Genomic DNA, 18749 nt, shown 5'->3' with positions numbered 1-18749 from the left:
CCAAATGTTTAACGATATTTACGCCGACAAAAAAGATCCATCGAAAGATGATTCTTAACAAGAAGTATCGCGAGGATTCTGGCCGCCTCGAAGGTTTGCTCGGGCAACGATCGCTGCTGGCACGAGATAAAGCGAGAAAGAAAGAATAAAGCGAGCTTTCGTCGGTGATTGCATTCGCTACGGATTTTCCGGCAGCACGCGAAAGCAGCGTCTTCGTCGTCCTGAATTATTCACGGCTCGATGTTCGTGAATTAAAATCACCCACGGCATCCCGGGAACGGCGACTGGTTTTCGGCAGAAGATACAGCGACAACGCGGTCATCCCTTCTGGCTCCGATGCTTTGTTCCCTTCAGCCCGCCCTGTAAATCACCCATCGAATCAGCAGCTGTACCTTCTGCTCGTGACGTCGGTTGTTATCTCAGTGGTTAGCTGAATGAATTTTGGAACGAATTGTTCATTTACCGAAAGACGTCGCTGCTTTTTCTGCTCCGTGGTCAGATGCCTTCGACGAAATCTCTGCTCTTTGCTGTTTCACTATACGACGTCGAGTCGCTGCCTCTCTATCGACTTATCCTTCGTCAAATTGTTTCACGCGTCCTGCAAACCGATAGTCGGCGACCTATTTGCTAGAAAATGTTCCCCCGAGGAAGAATGCTCCGGTGAAGCTAGTAACCTTGAAGTTGAAATTTACCACTTCGATTACCACGTCGATCGTCGATGAGACGACTTGTTCCCTTTTATTAAGCGCCACTTGTGCTACAAGTTACTCTTTCGAAGTTCCACTTCCACCAAGAGTAGCTCTGTTCGTAGCACAAAAGCTTAGAGAGTGGTCGGTACTATACTACTCTCACCTACGTGTAGTTCTGCCGTAGAAAACGCGTTAATTTCTTTTTATTTCTCCCTATGTACGATTAGGGGGAAAGAAAAAAAAAGAAAAGAATGGAACGGTTGAGCCAAACTGGTGAGCAATTCGTAAGCTAATCGGATGCTAGTTCTGGACATGTTAATATTTCATCTGTGCCGGTTAATATATGTATAGTACCTGGTTTCTTTGGGCATCACTGACTGGCCTGCCGGTTACAGCTTACAACCGGTAATTATAACCCTCCGTATAATTATACAAAGTAGGCGTGGTGAATGTTTATTACGGGACGCCTTCGACCATTTCACCGTATACTTTTCGAAATCGTTTTTTCTTAACACTACGCCTGTGTAAAAACACGTGGGCCGCAACAACATGCCAGGTGACTTGGCAGACTTTTTCCCTTTTTAATGTGTCGCAGGCTGCGCATCTTTATGGAAGCGCGATCGACGATCGGGCAATCAACCGGTAATATTGAGACGTTAACGATTTCGTTTAAAGCCGTCGAAGAATTTATACGGTCTTACTTACGTATTCTATTCAATGATATCCTACGTATTTTTATTTCCTTTCCTAGCAAACGGCATTCGACAATTTGCTCGTAATTTAATTGGCATATGTATACGCGTGCAATGATATTTGTCGCGACATTAAAATACCAACTTTATGTCCGATGTCGTGACATTAGAGCGCGTTTAATCGACTGGCAACAAATGATATGATAAACGTAATAACCTATTAAAACAAACGCGTGAGAATTACAAGCTACTAAATATATAAATACATATATATCGAACAACATATCGAATGACATATAAATCGAATGAAAAAGATATAAATAGATATAATGGGGCGAAATGGAATTGCGCGGAAGAAAGTATCAGGTTGTCGCAATAGTTTCTTTCGTTTCATAAGGAAATAATAAACCCACAGTTGTTGTTGTTGTTCCAGTAGAACAACGTAGATCGTAATTCATATAGAATAACATAAAATAGAAAATGTGTATCTATTATTTCCTTATAAAACGAAAAATACTAATATAGATTAGGATGTAAAGCAACGCTAATACGTTCGATTTTCCCCTTTCAGGCAATGCAATGGCAGCAGTACCGGATACGAAGGTTGCGAGTACCTTTGTTGCGGCCGTGGACACGTGACGAAAACGGAAGAAGTTTTAGAGCGATGCGATTGCAAGTACATCAGCTGCTGTTACGTCAAATGCAAGACATGCAGAAAAGTTATGAAAACGTACGAGTGCAAATGAATGCACGGATTCGTAGAAACCTCGAATTGAAGCCTGATCAAGCTCAAGTGGCAAGAATTCATGTAAACTGTTCACGGGCAACTCTGTAAACGACAAACTTGTCCATTGCGTTTAAAAACATGAAACTTACGCGGTGTGATTAATCGTCGCGATAATTCGGGACGATCGGAGGATATCGCGATTGGAAGCGCATATTTGTAGTTATTTTTAGAGGTCGTTGTGTAATTATATCGAAAAATGTGGAAAATGTACGATTCAGGCTGGTGATGGTCGATTACTCGAACGAATCGTCGATGACGAAAACGTAATTAGAAAATACTTAATGTTAAAAGGAAACTCGATGAAACTCTTATTTATCCCGTCTACTATTTATTGAAATTTATGTGTTTGATACGCTGCGAGTATAGCACACCAGTGTTGTCGGTCAACATTTTCCAAAATATTGAGGCACGAGAAAAGATTAGACATTAATAACATCGATGAAAAACTGATATTGGTATACAGGCGCAAAACCAGACAACACCGTTAGCAGCATGTTAGACATAGGCGTGGTTAGTCGCAATGTAAATAATTTGCTGAATTCGACGTAGTTTGTATTGAAAATTATATTCTACAATAAATATCACTTGACACGGAGAAGCAGATTTTATTCACCTCTGTTGATCGTTACACGTTTTGTCGCATTACGATCTGCACGGTACGTTGCATTGCATGCAATTGACATAGGTATAAAATACATTTCTCATAAAAATTGTTATAAATTACGATCAAAGTAAAAACGTACAAAATTCCACGTAATTATTCGAACGACTTCAAAGAGGAAATGAGAAATATCGCTTCCAATTCTCACGAATTTTCTATTAATTTGTAAATTTGGTAAGAATCGTGTATCGCGCGTGTATTTGAAACGATGTCCTGTATTAGAAGGACATCGAAACCGTCAGAGAAGAATTTCAAGAGCTGAGAATAAAAAATTAGAAAAATAATATTTGACTTATAAAATTAACAATATTAATCAATTGTTATGGCAGCAGCAGAGTATAAAAGATGTTTGAATAATTATGAGAGATATTGTAAATGTATAATTATGTAAAATAATCGAAAATACGTTATAGGCAAATTTAAACTGTGCATGTTTAAAGTATATAACATTGTTGACTATAATGAAAATTCTGCAAAAATGACTTATTATTGTATAAGAATATTCAATAGTTTGTTTTGCAATCTGTGATTTGCATTTCTGGGGACTTTGAGCTTTCGTTTGAATTCGTCTCTTCGTCGACAATATTTAAATCTTTTATGAAAACACACCAGTTTATACCAGCTCCACAGTCCGGTTCTTTTTCTGATGCCCACCAAAGTGCAGTCTGAAACATTCATGAATAATGGCTTAGATAGCTAATAAATTTCTGTCGTTCAATATGACAAGAAAGAAAAAAGCAAAGGACGTGCCAAAACCCATTTTAATTATGGGAATAACTGTTGTTATTCTCACGTGTCATCTTCTTTTTAAATTTTTTGTAACTTTCTAGATGAATTTTCAAGTTTAGAAAGAGATAATAATCTAAAAGATTAATGCAAAGAGAATCTTGTTTCAGGTGATAGATAGAGTAACTCGTGAAAGTTGTGCATACTTCCTGCAGAAAATTTGTATGGGTATATTGGCTGCAGTGCTGGATATATTTCAAGTAAAACATATTGGAGATAATTATCGAAATAGTAAACATAGTAAAGTAATAGTAAGTAAGTACAATAATAGTAAATATAGAAAAAATATAGTAAATGAATTTCAAGCAAAACATATTGGAGATAATTATCGAAATAGTAAACATAGTAAAGTAATAGTAAGTAAGTATAGTAATAGTAAATATAGAAAAAATATTGTGTATATCGTAAACAATGTATAGTTCAACTTGGCTATTACATATTGTATCATTACCAGGTAATATCATTCGTCAAATTTGCAGAAGAAAAGGTGCGTGAAACAATAACGAGAAAAAAAATACCTTGACGTTTATCGGCGGCGCTGGTGGAGGAGGATCCACTTTAACGTTAATAAATTTTAGAACGTCATTATAGTCCAGTTGTTCCTCTTCGTTCTTGTGAATGCTATATTATTATTGGTAAGTAATATTATTGCGTACAGTTATATATATGTAGTTCCAATTTATCGATTCTTTAAAATTGTGGAAAATCGATGTACTTGTCATACTAATGCCTTTTTAGATCCAAAATGTTAGTATGGTTGCTTAAAATGTACATAAAATACATAAAGACGTACGAGGATACGTAAGATTCGTAATACGTCGAGCATACTCGTCGAGCATTTGCTGGACGAGAGGAAAATCTGTTTAGGAACAAATTTATCATCCATTTGGCAAAGTTCACGAAATGCGGATTTTATCAATACCAACTAATGACAAAATCCGCATTCCTTAGTTGCGAAATTTCCCGCAATTTTTAAAATTTGGACTGGCTTGGTTTTTGCAGCAAGATCTCCACTTATATACGTACTGATCAAGCATGGAATTTAAAAGTTCCACGTCGACTGGAAGTCTGGCAGCACGGAGCGTAGTGTACAACGTATGGCGTGGCAAGAACCCTGTTCTTCCTCTGTCCCAATGATGCAGATCCTCCTCCAAACGATCGAGATCGTTCCACAAAGTTCGCAAAAGTTCCGTATGCATTAACTGTCTGTTAAACGTCTAATTATTATTCCTACTATGTTGAATCGATCTTACGTCGGTGTTTCTACCAACGACGATTGCTTACCTTATGTATTCCCTAGTATGAAACTCTTTTTTCTCATGAGACGAATAATGTCGAGCGATCGTGATTATTTCGTGCTCTGTTATTTTTCCTTCCATATACTTGCCCAAGACCTCCCTGATTTTTCATGAAATTATTGTAACAGTACAGTATAAATAGTATAGTATTTGGTGGTGTAACAAAACTGCTATATAATACAAATAAAAAGATTGGTAGCACGTTAGGTCGTGGCTTATAAAATGTCTATTTGAGGGCTTGCAAGGACTCTAAAAGACAGCTTCCGCATATCTTTGTTATTTGTACTCAGTTGCTTAGTATAAATGTTGTGTAATTTGTTTAATCTTACGTGTGTAGATTTGGTGGATCAGAGCATGAGGGGAGTACGGCAGGAGCTGATTCAGCGCGCCAAAATAAGAAGAAGAGTTCCTACAAACTGCCCATATGACCTTACTGTCGAGTAACAGCTTGTTTCGTGTCGTTATAGTCGCTTAGCTACCACCCAGAAAATCGCTCCAAGTAGTCAGGTGCAGCTTCGGTAGCAGCGTGAATGCATCGCATCGTAGATCGTGGAACCTGTTCCAACAGCTTATACGGATTCGTCGGCGACTTTGACGAAGAGTTTCGACACTGTCAACCGACGTTGTATAAACAGGACACTTTAAACGCTCCTGTGACTAACAATCGAATGGGTCCAGGTGCGAAGAGCTAGCTGATGATGAAATAAGACCAGCACGACATATCCATCTTCCAGGAAGTCGTTGATCTAAGTAACATCTAGCATCGCAAAATAAGCTGTAACTCGAGAACATGGTCGTATCGGGCGTATGTTTATACGAAGTTTTCTTCTTATTTCAGTGTGCTGAATCAACACCTGCTGTACTTATCCGCATGCTCTGACTCACATAAATTCGTAATCTGCAGTAGCGTGCGTTTCAACAAATTGCAATTGGATTTTTTGATTTTTACGTGACGAATCATTTCCTGTCACGCCGTTCGAATACTTTCGTTATTCGCCTCATAGGCAATTGAATGAAACAAAACGGCGACGTATACCTGAGTTTCTCGTACGGCAGGACTCGAACATCCCCGTCGATTGATTGGGCTGGCTCGCAAAGCTGTAGGAATTCTTTGTAAACCGGTTTCAATGTCTGTCGTAGTTTTTCCACGATTAACTTGGCGTTAGCTTTGGCGAACTGAAAAATCGCAATACAAACGAAACGTTCATATTTCAATGGCTTGCCCGACCGAGTTCGTCAGGGGAACGCTAATCCGATGTTCTAAAGTTCGGGACAGTGTGGAACAGTAAAAACAGCGAGACGCGTGTAAATTATTGCACCTTATCGCAATGTAACTCCATGTAACGAAGAGCATAAACGTCGGCCGAAGTAATTTCGAAGATAAAACCGTTCAAGTTAGGACGTGCTCCAATATAAAAATCCTCCGGCTTGTAATAATCCGGTTTCTTGCTTACAAATACCTCTTGATTAGGTAACATCACTGGCATTCTCTTCTGGAACACGCATCGTCTAAAGCCTGCAAATAACGCGAAAAACCCATGCAATCAATAAGGAAACGATGTTGAGGAGCTAAACTGAAACGAATGTTAATAATCAGGCTACGACCGTTTATATGTATAATGGTATTTGGTTTGTGGACATTCGATGACTTCTTGAAGACAACCCCGTAGGTGTCGAACATCAAACTATTTTAGGAGAAAGGAGAAGCCTTTCCGACTTGGTATCATCTTCGTAATCTGATTTTGATCATTTCGATAACAATATTTTCTTAAAAAACTGTTCACCTGAATTTCTCCTCGCCAGTTCGAAAATAGAAACCGTATCGTCCATGAGGAAAACTCTTATAATGAACTGCCTGTCTTGATTAGCCGGTACGTTCGATATCATTTGCGCTCTGAATCTCAAAACGTAGCTGTCCAAGCCCTGTCTAAGGAAGAGGAAAAGAGGAAGAAAAGGTACTCGCGAGATTCTAGTATTCGTGATCACGCCTCAAGCTCACTTGTCGTAACGCAGGAACTTAACGACATCTGTTTTAGGTGGCTGCGGTATCACCCTGAAACAGTTGCCGAGGGAATCTTCGTAGGACCCAAAACCATTGTAGGGTGGAATGTATCTCTCCACTTTCACGCAAATCTCGCCAACATTTCGAGGTCTTTCCATGGGCGTGAAGTCATCCAGGCCGTATTTTTTCCTTTGATGCGATACAAGGAACATTTTTTTACGTGACACATTCTTTTCTACGCTTTCTACGTGAGTATTAACGTTGCCTCAGAAGTGCGACGAAGTGAGAGTTATTAGCGACGATGATTCGAAACCAGGAAATGTTTTATGGGAAATTATATTCTTGTGTAATAAATATACAGGATGTACCAGCTGAAGGAGGCCGCTTCGATGTCTCTCTCGTTTGCAATGCTTGTAGCACGATTTAAAATTTAAATTTAAATTACTTAAATGAATATTTTTCTTTACTTTTCATATTTTAATTTTCTTTTTCTAGGCCATAGTTATGTTTTATGTAGAAAACGCGTACTCTTTTTTGTTGCATCTTATAGCAGACAAGAAAATATGAATATGCCTGAGTTATGATCTTCGGATGGCCGTGAACGCTAAAAGGATGATGAAACTGTAAGACGATGTTAGGATGACATGTGAACTTACACGTTTATGTTGTTAAATGTTCCAAGATATTTAAGTCGCCTCCTATAGCTGGACACCTTGTGTATATATATACATAAAATTTTGTCAAGTTATTTCTAAACGTTTCTAAAACAATCCCCAACAAATAGAGTGCACCTTAACGCATTAAAATGAACTAATTTTACAATATTTTATCTATTTCTATTTCGCGATCTCGCCTTTAAATATGTATTTTGGATATTTTACCTGTAGTATTCCTTCGTAAAAGCGTCCATGTCTGTTATGACAATTATTCTGCCGAAGATATTTACTTGTGCGCCGATACTAAGTTCATTTTCTTTGTAATACTCCCTACGAACCTTTCCAGTGTTCAATGGATCTATCGTGTAATAACCATGGGATGTATCGTCTCCCATGACGTTCAAGACGGTAAAAGCGTTCCCTGTTCCGATCGAGCCCATTTCCGAGAAGATCTACATTCGAATGCCCGTCCATTAATCCCTTGAGTTACAAGTCTTGCTAAACTAAATTCCATTATAAATAGCGTATAAAAGCAGCGAGTCACTGCCTGCAATCTTTGGGTACGTAAATCATCTTTTCGTAGTTTTGCAAAATCATATGCCAAAATCAAATTGGTTTTTGCATCTTCGGTCCAGTCTAACCTGTTCTATCTATGCCAACCTGTGTAAACTCGCGAGCTCAATTATCCCGTACAATGAGAGTACATCGACTGTCAATTCTGTCATGACACAAGCAAAAATGCGTATTACACTCATAATGAAAATTTTGCCTTATAAGTATAGTCGTTTTTTAATTGTTACATGGATCATTCTGTGAAAATTTCCTATAATAGAACAGTCGAAAAGTAAAAAAATTCTTACTTTAGGAACTTGCATACGTCGCAAAAACGTGGAACCGGAATCTCGTCCGGAATTCGACGGCAGATTTTCTTTGATCTCTATCGTGTTGTCAGCTAGGTAATAGTAAATTTCCAGATCATGCACGACACCGTAAAGGTTATCCGTGTCATCCCAATATCCATAAAATCGAAGCACTTGTTTGTCGTATTTCAAGAAATCGCCGCGAGTATCCACCTTCTGTTTTGGTTTCTTTGGAAATGTTTCCTATTTCGATCAATCAAAGCGTAGAGTAAGCAGGCTATTGCTGATGTAAACAAACAGATGTAAAGCCGGAAATCCTTCTTAAATCGATAGATGAGGACAGTGTATCATAAATAATAGAATAATAAAAGAAAAATAATGCTTCTAGATAACTGGAGAATCCCATTTCGCGATAATATAGATCACATTAAAACAATGTTGATTCCTAAAGTATAAAAATAAGATTAAAGACTTCCATGCACGTTATGTGTTTTCGAAACTCCACGTTTTACGGTAAAATCTCTTTTTAAGTAAGCACATACAGTACGATAAAAAATAATGTTCGTGTATGTATTAAGTTGTGTGCAAAGGTAAAATTATATGCAAACGGAGGTAAAGAATATTTTTGTCAATGTTTCATTGTAAGTAAAATATTAGTTAAATAACCATAATTATGTCGGACACTATTTTTATTGTACTTACTCGCTTATGAAGTTCCAAATAAGGATCCTTTGGTATTTCTATCGGATCTGGCACGGCGATTCCCATACGATTTAAAAATTGTCTCGTAAATTTGTCACAGTCTACGATCTTATATACTCTCCCAAATAATTCCGGCTCTTTGCCGATATTTAGATCTATTATATCGTAGTATCTGTATCTCACTGGATCAGGCATTGGAATTCTCTGTCGCCTTAACAAGACGCCTAAGTACACGCGTTTCATCTTTCAGTAATAAAACTTTGACAGATTTAAATATATATTAAATAATTAAAAGTATCGAAGAGAATGCACCGTTGAACCTTGCTCAAGTCCACTATTGTCCACGGAAGGCTCAGAAATTTTCATCGTTCCATCCTCCAAAAAGAAGCTGATATTTACCACGCGTATTTGGTAAGCTGCTTTCCATCTTTCGTTAACTGTTTCTTGAAAAAATGCTTTGAACATTAACCTCTGAAAAGTGCATTCGATATAGAAAATATCGCTATAAATATATTCAATAAATTAATCTACTTTGTCTAATTATTTTCAACTCCTGTATGAATTATCAAACGTCATCGATATTAATTGTCTAGTTTTCTAGATAAATGATCGTACTTGGCCATCATAGGCAATCCAAGGAGGCAGTTCTTGAACTTCCCCGCGAGCATAAATTGACGGATAACGAATTGGATCGCTTTTATCAAACTTTTCCGATAAATAATAAACTCCATCGTGAATTTTAGTAAAGTATTGATTCCTCGCAAAGTTTGTTCGATCAAGCTAAACAAGGAGATACATCAAGCGTTTTTTGTATTATATATAATGAATTAAGTGCGTATGTTCTATGCTCATCAATAATGTAAAATTATTTCATGAAATTCTATGTCGTAGCCAATGCATATATCGGTTAATTAAACACAAAGTGTCATGAGACCGTAAAAGAAAAATGACTTACGTTTTTATCGAAACTAAACCCTGGTAGACATGGAAGCATAAGATCACGCTGCATTTTACTGCCGATGAAAATTGGATTAATAAATATGATACATTTGAAGAGTTTGTAGCCGATTTACGGAGAAACACTTTACGTATCTGATATCGACGTAAGAATACGCGTCACTGCTATTTGCTATTGTTGCGTTTCCTTGGAGATACTTCAGTTGATTTCATCAGGAGAAAAGAAGAACTTCGAGGTACTTGCAGCTTTAATATATATATATATATATTTAATTTTATTATCATCAACAATTTGCAATATTGCACTGGTAATATCCTATACCAGTATATGCAGAAACATAAATTTATATAATATATAGCAATATACAATATAGCAAAAACTCTGGTATAAATATAATAACACGTATATATTATATATTAGTTTGATTCGTAACAACCTATGTTAGTGATAAATTTTGAACGATACTGCTGACTATAATTTGTTATTAATTTTATTACTTAAGAGCATGATGTACAGATCATGATACTATTTAATTGGTAACTCGTTATTCAAATGATATAAATGCATCAATGGTAAATAAATCACAAGTATGTAGTAAATGAGGTAATAGATTCAATAAGTTAAGCGTAATAAAAGCAAGATCATACATTCATTGATCAAACATAATTTGAAACACCCTATTAATAAACCTCTGTGCAAAAAGATTAAGTCATGTTTAATGAATAACAGATGTTATATTATGCGTATAATCGTAATATGCGTAAAGTTACTATCGCACGTATATTATGCAGATACTAGCAACAATAAATTGTTTTACTGGCACTTGTTAGCGACGAAAATATTCTATAAGCGTAGATAACATAACATAAAAGGAAACGGCGCGCACGCGCGCAGTAACTACAAAATTAAACAAGTTTTACGACAGTGGACGGTCCAAGTATAAATAGATAATAGACGTACTCATTGACACTTTCTCAGAACTTTCATATCGGTTAAACCCTTCCGAAAATTTTCTACTCTTCATAGTATGATGGAATTTGGTTTAAACGCATGATTACAGACGTCAGCGTTTCGAAAACTCGCATCGTGGAAATTCAACAGATTGTCTTCGAAAACATATAAACAACTGTTCAAATCTCCACTTGCTTTTCTTGAACTTCTAGTCTTTAGTCTCTGGTTGTATATCGTACCAGCTTGTGGACGATTTTGTGACATCGATTTCGGCCAAACTTAAATAAAGTTGACCCATTACGTTGCTTCCGGTCGACAACCAACCCTTTTGAGTACATACAGATACTTCCAATGTGCGACTGTTTAAATCAGCTTGAGAAACAACATACTCGAATTGTTCATCGAATATTGGATTACAATTATCCTTTATTACTGCTGTTTTACGTTTCGTTTCCTTATGACGGTCAGGTAGAAGATACAACTTTACATATGGATCTGGTATGTTATACGGATCATTTTGTGGTAGAGGTAAGTTACTGTAACAGTAAAAAGTTCGTTAACATTCTGTTAAATGTCACACTGTTAAATTAAATTTCACATTGTTAAATTACGTACGCTATTTTGTGTACAACGATTATAAGCTTCTGTCTTTGTACACTGTAACGTAGAGACAATTGTATTCGACCTAGTTTAGCTTCACCCGCGGATGATGTCATATTTGGATTCCTGTGGAATAACTGTTGATCTCCAACAGGAGCAGAAGATTGATCAGTAGCAATGACGATTAATTCCTCCTCTGCGGTACCTGATTCTTCAGGTACAATTACGGCAGCAGATCCAGTACTGTGTGTTAAACTCTTAACTGATTCTTTTGAAGGTTGTCTATTCAATGGACTAGCTGGAACTAGAAAAGATCGTAGAATTATAAAATTATTTATATAAGATTATTAAATCCCATTGAAATATAAGTAATTATTGATAGACTTACGACTAGTTGATATCGTGCTGATATTTGATTCTTGGCGTTCGATTCTTTTATTCAGTTGATTAATATCGTGGTCGTCGTCATCTTCTTCCGAAGTAGGCTCAGGTTCTTCGTATTTCAAAATCTGCAAATGAAATTAAGTGTATAAATACAATGTACTTATTGCTTACAAATGTATCAATATAAAAAGTTCAAGGAGTTTGTACATTTAGTGACATGGATAATATTAATTTGCTATCAACTTCGGCCATTTGCAGATCATAAGGCTGTTGTGTAATTTCAAGATTATTTTGTTTTAAAAGTAAAGAAATATTGTGACTCATTTCTCCCACTATGACACCAGTCTTTTCATCTGTGATCTAAAAATTAAGATAAATAAAGTATAAAATTACAGTTGGTGTAAAAAGGAAATATTTTTGAAAATAATAAATAACCTTTATATGTAAAACACCAGTTTGTGGATTGCTCACTAAAAAGGTAAAACCTTGTTCCCACACTGGATCACAAGAACGTAATATAGTACCTGTTCTTTTTGTGCTTCCTCCAACACTTGCTTCAAGATAAACATCAGGTTGTTTATTACCTCGAATACACTGTAATTCAATAATTTTATTCGCTTTTCTTAAACAAAAATCTATTATTTTAAAATAGATCAATTATACTTACTGGTAAATTTCTTGCTGAGTCAATATAAAGTATAAGAAGAGCTGTACTCATTGATGTTATTCTGAGTTCTTGAGTTTCAATTAATGCCTGCATACATTTATAATATTATTTTATAAACTCTATATAAATATTTACGTTCTGTTAAAAATACATACAGCTTGCAAATCTGCAACATTTTTTGAAAGTTGAAGCCATGTTAAACGTAAATGAACCATACCATGTTTTGCTTGTTCCAATGAAATCCACTAGAAGGTAATGTTTTTATTATTACTGAAAATTTATTACTACCTTAATGCTACCGTTTTTTATACTTACTGTATCAATATTTCCCTTCTTTTTCACTCTACTAACTTCAATAGTAGCCCTGCATTGTGGCAAAATAAGTACATTTAGTAATTTATATATTTTACTTAAAGTATAGGAAATTAGCTACTATTTTGTTTACAATGGTAATTATACAGATGAATGATGATTAGTATATTTATGAAATTTAGTTTATGTATATTACAAAGCAGTCATGCAATTACAGCATACATTATAAATTCCTAACATTCGTTTCACAAATAAGCAATAAATTCCTGTATATTATATATTCATAATCATATAAGCAGTACCTTCTTGTATAAGAAAACTGATTTCTAAAAAAAAAGACAATAATTGAAATGAAAAGAGTAATGTGGTGACAGAAATTGTCATTTTACTGTAATTGCAAAGGGCACATATATGTTGCACTATTCTTATAATATAAATTTACCATGTCTTCTTAAACATCTTTTTCAGTAACATGCACCATAATGACAGTACAACTTTACAATTTTTTAAACAAGGAACGTTCTTCTAAGCTAACTGTAGAAAATATTTCAAATACATTCTATGCCTGTACTTGCTACAAGTAGCAATACCTGCCAAGTGGATCATCTTGACCAGCGTTGTCTTTGTCAAAAAGGTGGGCAGCCACCGTGTTGTAATAGGCTCCCAAGCTCTTTTCCACTATAAACTGCCATCACACAATCTAGTTTAGTTTTTTATTTTATCAAATGCAGTCACCTAATCACTCCCATAAAATTAGTAAATACAATTAAAAGCAAGTTTTCAAAATTAGAAGATATTATCATTACAAGATTAACTAATATATATATATGTAAAAAAAACTCAGGAAAGTAATTTATGTCATACAGATACTAAATAATGCAAATACGAAATGCAAAATAAATGAAATAATATGATAATGTCATAGAATGACTCTTAATTATGATTATGAAAAAAAGAATAGAAAGAAAACTTTAATTAATGAAGAAAACTAAATTTAATAAAAACTGTTATATGATCATAAAAGTAAACACACCAAATACATATGTATGGCACACATTGTAAGTATATCATAGCACAGCATATTGTTGCTATTTAAAGTTGAATAAATTTATAAATTATTCAAAAGAAAATTACATTAACATACAAGACTCATATTAAAATGACAGGGAAAGAAGAAAGATCTATAACAAGTAAGGCAATAATTTCAGTTAATTAAAGTTCACTATTTTTGTTAAATTATTAAATATTATACTATAAATGCATCTACTACCTGCCAAGGAAGTCACCATATTGAATACCTGGGATGGTTACTACATCCCTATCCCAAAGAGACACCATAATATTCTGCATTAGACATGAGCAGATCACAGCCTGTGCCAATATAATCATAATGTGAAAATGCTATGATACATATAAACTTTGATAGACAAAAATATTGTTTTTCTAAATCTCTCATGTATAAAACATAAATGTACTATATATATCATTTTGAGTAAATATGTGCCACATAAGATGACTATGAGTATAATTAAAATAAAACATTTTAATTTAAACAACAAATAATTAAATTAAATTAAACAAAATAAAAAATAATTAATGTTGTTAAAGTAAAATATTTTATTTTATTCTAATACTAAAAGACATTATTACAGATTTATTATTGCACATTATAGCAAGCATTAAGTGATTGCTGACACAGTAAACCAACACACATTCAAACACCACTCAAAAACCAAAAATTGTAAATGCTAAAAATACCATAATGCAGCACCAACATGCTTCTACTTTGCAAGTATGACAGTAATACTCTTAATATATGATGTGATCTAATATACAATAATATATGATTAAAATATACAATGGAAACGTATAGATGATAATTAAATGATAAATTAAATAGTAATTATCTTCAGTTACAATTAAATAAAAAACGTAACAAGTACGATTAAAACAATTTTTCATTAGCTTTTATAATACAGCTTACCTTGAGCATAAAATTGAAAAAAAAAATGAAAATATATGTTACTTTATTCCCATACCTTCCAAGACTTTCATCTCCTTTGGTGTCATCATAGTCCCATAACAGCACAGTCATTTGTTGAGCGATGGCTGACATCACGGCACACTAATCCCACATAACACATCGCACATCACATACATACATACATACCAAAATACGAAATTAAATTAGACTGATATGGACTAAGATGCTTCCGATCTATCCGTGAATTATTTTATATCTTCTTCTAAGCAAACAATTCCAAGCAAAATTGTACATGTAAATGTAAAAATGATTATAGTTTACTGATTTATTAGGAAAAAGCATTGATGTGTTAGATCAGCAACATCTTACATCTTACATCTGACTGAGACGGGATTGTAAACGTATAAAAAAAATAATAAAATAATAAATTATAGATATGATGACGATGAATCGTAATATGACCAAAGAACAAAAATAATATGAAGAAATTTCAAAATGTTCTGTCTAATGTTTTTTGATAATACATGTCTACTATTGTGCATCATGTGCTTCTGTCTATCTAAAAAATAATATTTCTTACCACATAAAAGACGATGTGCTTGAAATTTCAAAGGACTTATAAAAAAATATTGTAGCAAAGCACATGCATTAAATATTATCAATATTTGATTTCTAAAAAAAAGATATTATGCATACCTCACACCAGAAATCCCATTTTGGATTCACAGTATTATCTATAGTCTTTGTTCTAAATTCTTGTGCTCCAATATTTATAATGGCATATGGATCAGATTTACCTTTACCCAACACTCCTATATCCTTTTTCATAAGGTGTTTTGCTTCTACTACATGAATTCTTAAAACACCCTAAGAAAGAAATATAATTATATTATGCTGAACAATCGAGCATCAACAATTAACATCTAGATATTAAGTATTGTAAATGAAAAGTTTACTTCAGGCTCTGGTATTTTTAATGATTCAACTGGTACTGCCTCGCTCAATGGTATAACAATTTTATTTGGCAATACTACAAAGGCTGCTATTTGTTCCACTATCGTTTTCCTTAAAATTTCACTATTAAAAAATATTTAATTAATTATTCTTTTCAAGAGATAAACCATAAATTTATTTATTGCTAAACTTTTCTTACTTAAATCCAGGTAAATCGAGAACATCCGCGACTCCAACCAAATTAAAATTAATAGCAGGTGGATTTAAAAAAAATGCTTGCACACCTCCAACTATAGGAATTACAGGTAATAGTGGTTTCATAACTATTCTCATTATTCCGCGAATCTAAAAATTAATTGCGTATATAAATTAATAAAGCTTGCAAACAGTATATATTACCAAACATATATCTTTTAATAGTATTTACCTGAAAATCCCTAATACCACCTTTTATATTTCCTACCGAGAAAGTAATATCACAATCACCAGCATATCTATAAAATTAAATAATTAGAAATAAATTATATAAATTATATAAAACATTATAAAGTTAATAAAATCACACAAATAATTAATACATACATAACATCTGCATCCACAATGACTTCATTCCTTGAAGTATTTTTATCATATGCTTTAATACCATAAATTTTTAAAGGCTGCAACAAAATATAAGGATTAGTTGTAATATTGATATATTTATAATAAAAAGAAAGATAACTATTGTGAATATAAAAGTGTACTTACAATACGACCTAAGACCAGCCTTTCGAATTGAAATCCCTTTACCTTATATTCTCCTAATTTTTCTACTATTGCAGGTTCTATACTTTGTTTACAAAGTTCACGAGCAAATTGATTTATATTTGGCCAAATTTTGTACAAAACCTTAGAATATGAAGGAAATATTATATATTAATAATTTAAAGTATTAAAATGATATATCAAGATCTTCCATACTTTATTTAACCATTCAGCTCTATCAAAATCAGGGAAGTAAACCCAAGAAGGTAATTCATCCAATCGACTCATTATTAGTTCTTTTTCTTTAGCCATAACACTAGCTTGGGCAGTAATTGCTTTTAATTCGTTGTCTTTCCTGCGTTCTGTTTTCCATGCTACCAAAGCAATTGGTGCAATTAACCATGCTATATTTAAGTTTAGATATCCCCAGCTCCAAATAAAACCAACAGTTGCCAATTTAGTAAAAAATGATATGGTCAATGAACCCACATTCATGTATGGCCAAGGATTTGGCTTAGATACTTTATTGTCTTCACAGTTACCTTCCATTTGTATTAAATAATAACTAAATTTTAATTCAATATGTAACTTATTATACTTTTATAGATATTTACATAACTTTTTGTTATGTATATAAAAGGTTAATTTCCTTAGCTCCCTGTTAATTATTTTATTTATATTTTTCCTGCAAGAATGAAACATTTATTTATATAAAATCGTATTAAAATTTATTCAAATAATTTGTAATATTATACAACCATGAAATAAAATTAAAATAATTTTATTCCAATTATGCTATTTAATTGTCTAAATATCATAAAACTTTTCGTAAACATTTATTGTACGAATTAATATTCATTAAAAAAGAAAAAGATGGATGTATACATACAGTAAGAAAATTAATTGTGGTAAGAATAAAATTATATTTGTGTTTGAATCACATTTAAATTTAATCTACAGATTTTGTAATTTTAATCTTAATCGTAAAAGAGTTAGTAGATTATAATCTAAATTATGATTAATATCAAAACTTGTATTCTATTATTAAGATCATTGCATCTGATATTATGAAGTATACATACTTGAGTACAAGTAGCTGTAAGTATTAATTACAGTAGTTCAGTTGATAGCAATGATAAACTCAGATACACTTATATAAAGCACGTAAAATAAGAAGTAAAAGACATTGCGATTTTTTAAAAAATAAAGTGAACGAAATTAATTGTGACTCAATCTTTGTCTAATTATACACGCAAGATGTTATCGGTCTAGCTTAATACTTCCGTGGAAAATGAGTCATCGTTGATAGCCAGAATGATTCGAACACATATTAAATGTTAAAAATATATTCAAATAATATGGAAGCATATACAACAATAAATAATATATAATATATAATACAATTTTATTTCATAAAGTAGGCACTTATAAGTACAAATTCTATATTATACATATTGTTATTTATAACTTAAAATTAAGCATAAATGTGTGTAAGTAGATGAAAAAATGTGCGAAGTTCTAATTATGTGCAAGCGTTGTTAATATTGTTAAAAATTGGTATTCTTATTGTACAATTTGCTTACACTTGTAATAAAACCGTGTATTCACGTACTCTGTATGATTATGTAGCCATTGTTCATATGAGCACAATTAAAAGCGACAATGCTCCCCAATTTGCTTCAAGGAGTATCAAATGTTTTCGAGGACCAATCAATTATTACAGTGAGGAAATTCTTGAAGTAGTTCCTCTAAAACGTCTGACTATATTGTAATCTGATTGTGCTATAGTATCGTACCCGAGTTAGCTGCAGTCTGGTGGCAGAAATAGAAATAAAAATTTGAAATTACATCAGTTCGCGGGGCGTCGTATTAAAAAGTGGAAGCAGAGAATTCATCATAAGTCATCAATTTGGAAAAGTCAATACATATCGACATGTCATTGCTTTAAAACGGTGAAAATCTTAATTTAAATAGTTCTATATTCATAATTTTAATATATTGCAGACGGATCACGTTCGTGAGAACTCTCGTGTTTATTAATAATGCTTGTGGTTGATCACGA

General features: G+C 33.4%; 3 protein-coding genes and 2 long non-coding RNA genes across 14 annotated transcripts in view; 3 read left to right on the top strand and 2 right to left on the bottom strand.

Annotated features, from left to right (window-relative positions):
* The window catches only part of LOC100746902 (protein Wnt-11b-1-like), a 30257-nt gene extending 27494 nt beyond the window's left edge, over positions 1–2763 (top strand). For all 3 annotated transcript variants that reach the window (XM_024371010.2, XM_033323581.1, XM_024371012.2), the window contains one exon: positions 1953–2763. In XM_024371010.2, coding sequence (XP_024226778.1) covers positions 1953–2127 — 175 coding nt within the window. In that variant the 3' untranslated portion in view covers positions 2128–2763. The remainder of the gene's footprint in view (positions 1–1952) is intronic.
* LOC100749852 (EF-hand domain-containing family member C2-like) lies at positions 2754–10230 on the bottom strand. Of its 2 annotated transcripts, XM_024371004.2 has the most exons (15): positions 10089–10230; positions 9749–9913; positions 9454–9604; positions 9134–9357; positions 8432–8674; positions 7797–8023; positions 6913–7104; positions 6698–6840; positions 6233–6429; positions 5950–6089; positions 4900–5013; positions 4642–4821; positions 4134–4236; positions 3299–3494; positions 2754–3268 (listed from the first exon to the last, which is right to left on the bottom strand). In XM_024371004.2, the coding sequence occupies exons 1-14, from the start codon at positions 10140–10142 to the stop codon at positions 3333–3335; spliced, it is 2295 nt and encodes a 764-aa protein (XP_024226772.2). In that variant the 5' UTR covers positions 10143–10230; the 3' UTR covers positions 2754–3268; positions 3299–3332. The 2 variants fall into 2 exon arrangements, with proteins under 2 accessions (XP_024226772.2, XP_033179467.1); XM_033323576.1 differs by having other exon boundaries at positions 2754–3494.
* Positions 4109–5918, top strand: LOC117152314. The gene is made up of 3 exons (XR_004462664.1): positions 4109–4250; positions 4618–5663; positions 5752–5918. It is a non-coding gene; the product is annotated as an uncharacterized LOC117152314 (long non-coding RNA).
* LOC105681501 lies at positions 6727–10839 on the top strand. Of its 3 annotated transcripts, XR_004462663.1 has the most exons (6): positions 6727–6868; positions 6950–7163; positions 7918–8131; positions 8437–8527; positions 9429–9544; positions 9727–10839. It is a non-coding gene; the product is annotated as an uncharacterized LOC105681501 (long non-coding RNA). The 3 variants fall into 3 exon arrangements; XR_004462662.1 differs by lacking the exon at positions 8437–8527; XR_004462661.1 differs by lacking the exon at positions 8437–8527 and having other exon boundaries at positions 9384–9544.
* LOC100744625 (extended synaptotagmin-2) lies at positions 10806–18473 on the bottom strand. Of its 5 annotated transcripts, none has more exons than XM_024370999.2 (17): positions 18300–18473; positions 16904–17372; positions 16691–16831; positions 16526–16602; positions 16371–16437; positions 16143–16288; positions 15946–16066; positions 15686–15856; positions 14276–14376; positions 13009–13057; positions 12849–12938; positions 12694–12780; positions 12462–12620; positions 12234–12386; positions 12031–12151; positions 11658–11946; positions 10806–11578 (listed from the first exon to the last, which is right to left on the bottom strand). In XM_024370999.2, exons 2-17 carry the CDS (start codon positions 17234–17236, stop codon positions 11251–11253), a joined length of 2433 nt encoding a protein of 810 aa, XP_024226767.1. In that variant the 5' UTR covers positions 17237–17372; positions 18300–18473; the 3' UTR covers positions 10806–11250. The 5 variants fall into 5 exon arrangements, with proteins under 5 accessions (XP_024226767.1, XP_024226765.1, XP_024226766.1 ...); XM_024370997.2 differs by having other exon boundaries at positions 18271–18460; XM_024370998.2 differs by lacking the exon at positions 18300–18473 and adding an exon at positions 17770–17988.
* Between the last annotated feature and the right edge of the window lie 276 nt (positions 18474–18749).

This window comes from Bombus impatiens, unplaced genomic scaffold (genome assembly GCF_000188095.3).
Source record: "Bombus impatiens unplaced genomic scaffold, BIMP_2.2 scf_1079, whole genome shotgun sequence".
In the NCBI taxonomy this organism is placed as follows: Eukaryota; Metazoa; Arthropoda; class Insecta; order Hymenoptera; family Apidae; genus Bombus; species Bombus impatiens.
This window is presented reverse-complemented; position numbering and strand designations above follow the sequence as displayed.

Bases quoted from the DNA above. Each gene is read 5' to 3' on its own strand.
- LOC100749852 (XM_033323576.1), bottom strand. From the start codon at position 10,142: ATGCAGCGTGATCTTATGCTTCCATGTCTACCAGGGTTTAGTTTCGAT. The intron at 9,605-9,748 runs GTACGATCATTT...TGCACTTTTCAG, and splicing joins GGATTGCCTATGATGGCCAA to AGGTTAATGTTCAAAGCATT. The intron at 8,024-8,431 runs GTAAGAATTTTT...ATTCGAATGTAG, and splicing joins GACGTATGCAAGTTCCTAAA to ATCTTCTCGGAAATGGGCTC.
- LOC100744625 (XM_024370999.2), bottom strand. From the start codon at position 17,236: ATGGAAGGTAACTGTGAAGACAATAAAGTATCTAAGCCAAATCCTTGG. The intron at 16,289-16,370 runs GTAAATACTATT...ATTAATTTTTAG, and splicing joins GTGGTATTAGGGATTTTCAG to ATTCGCGGAATAATGAGAAT. The intron at 11,579-11,657 runs GTACGTAATTTA...TTACTGTTACAG, and splicing joins ATCGTTGTACACAAAATAGC to TAACTTACCTCTACCACAAA.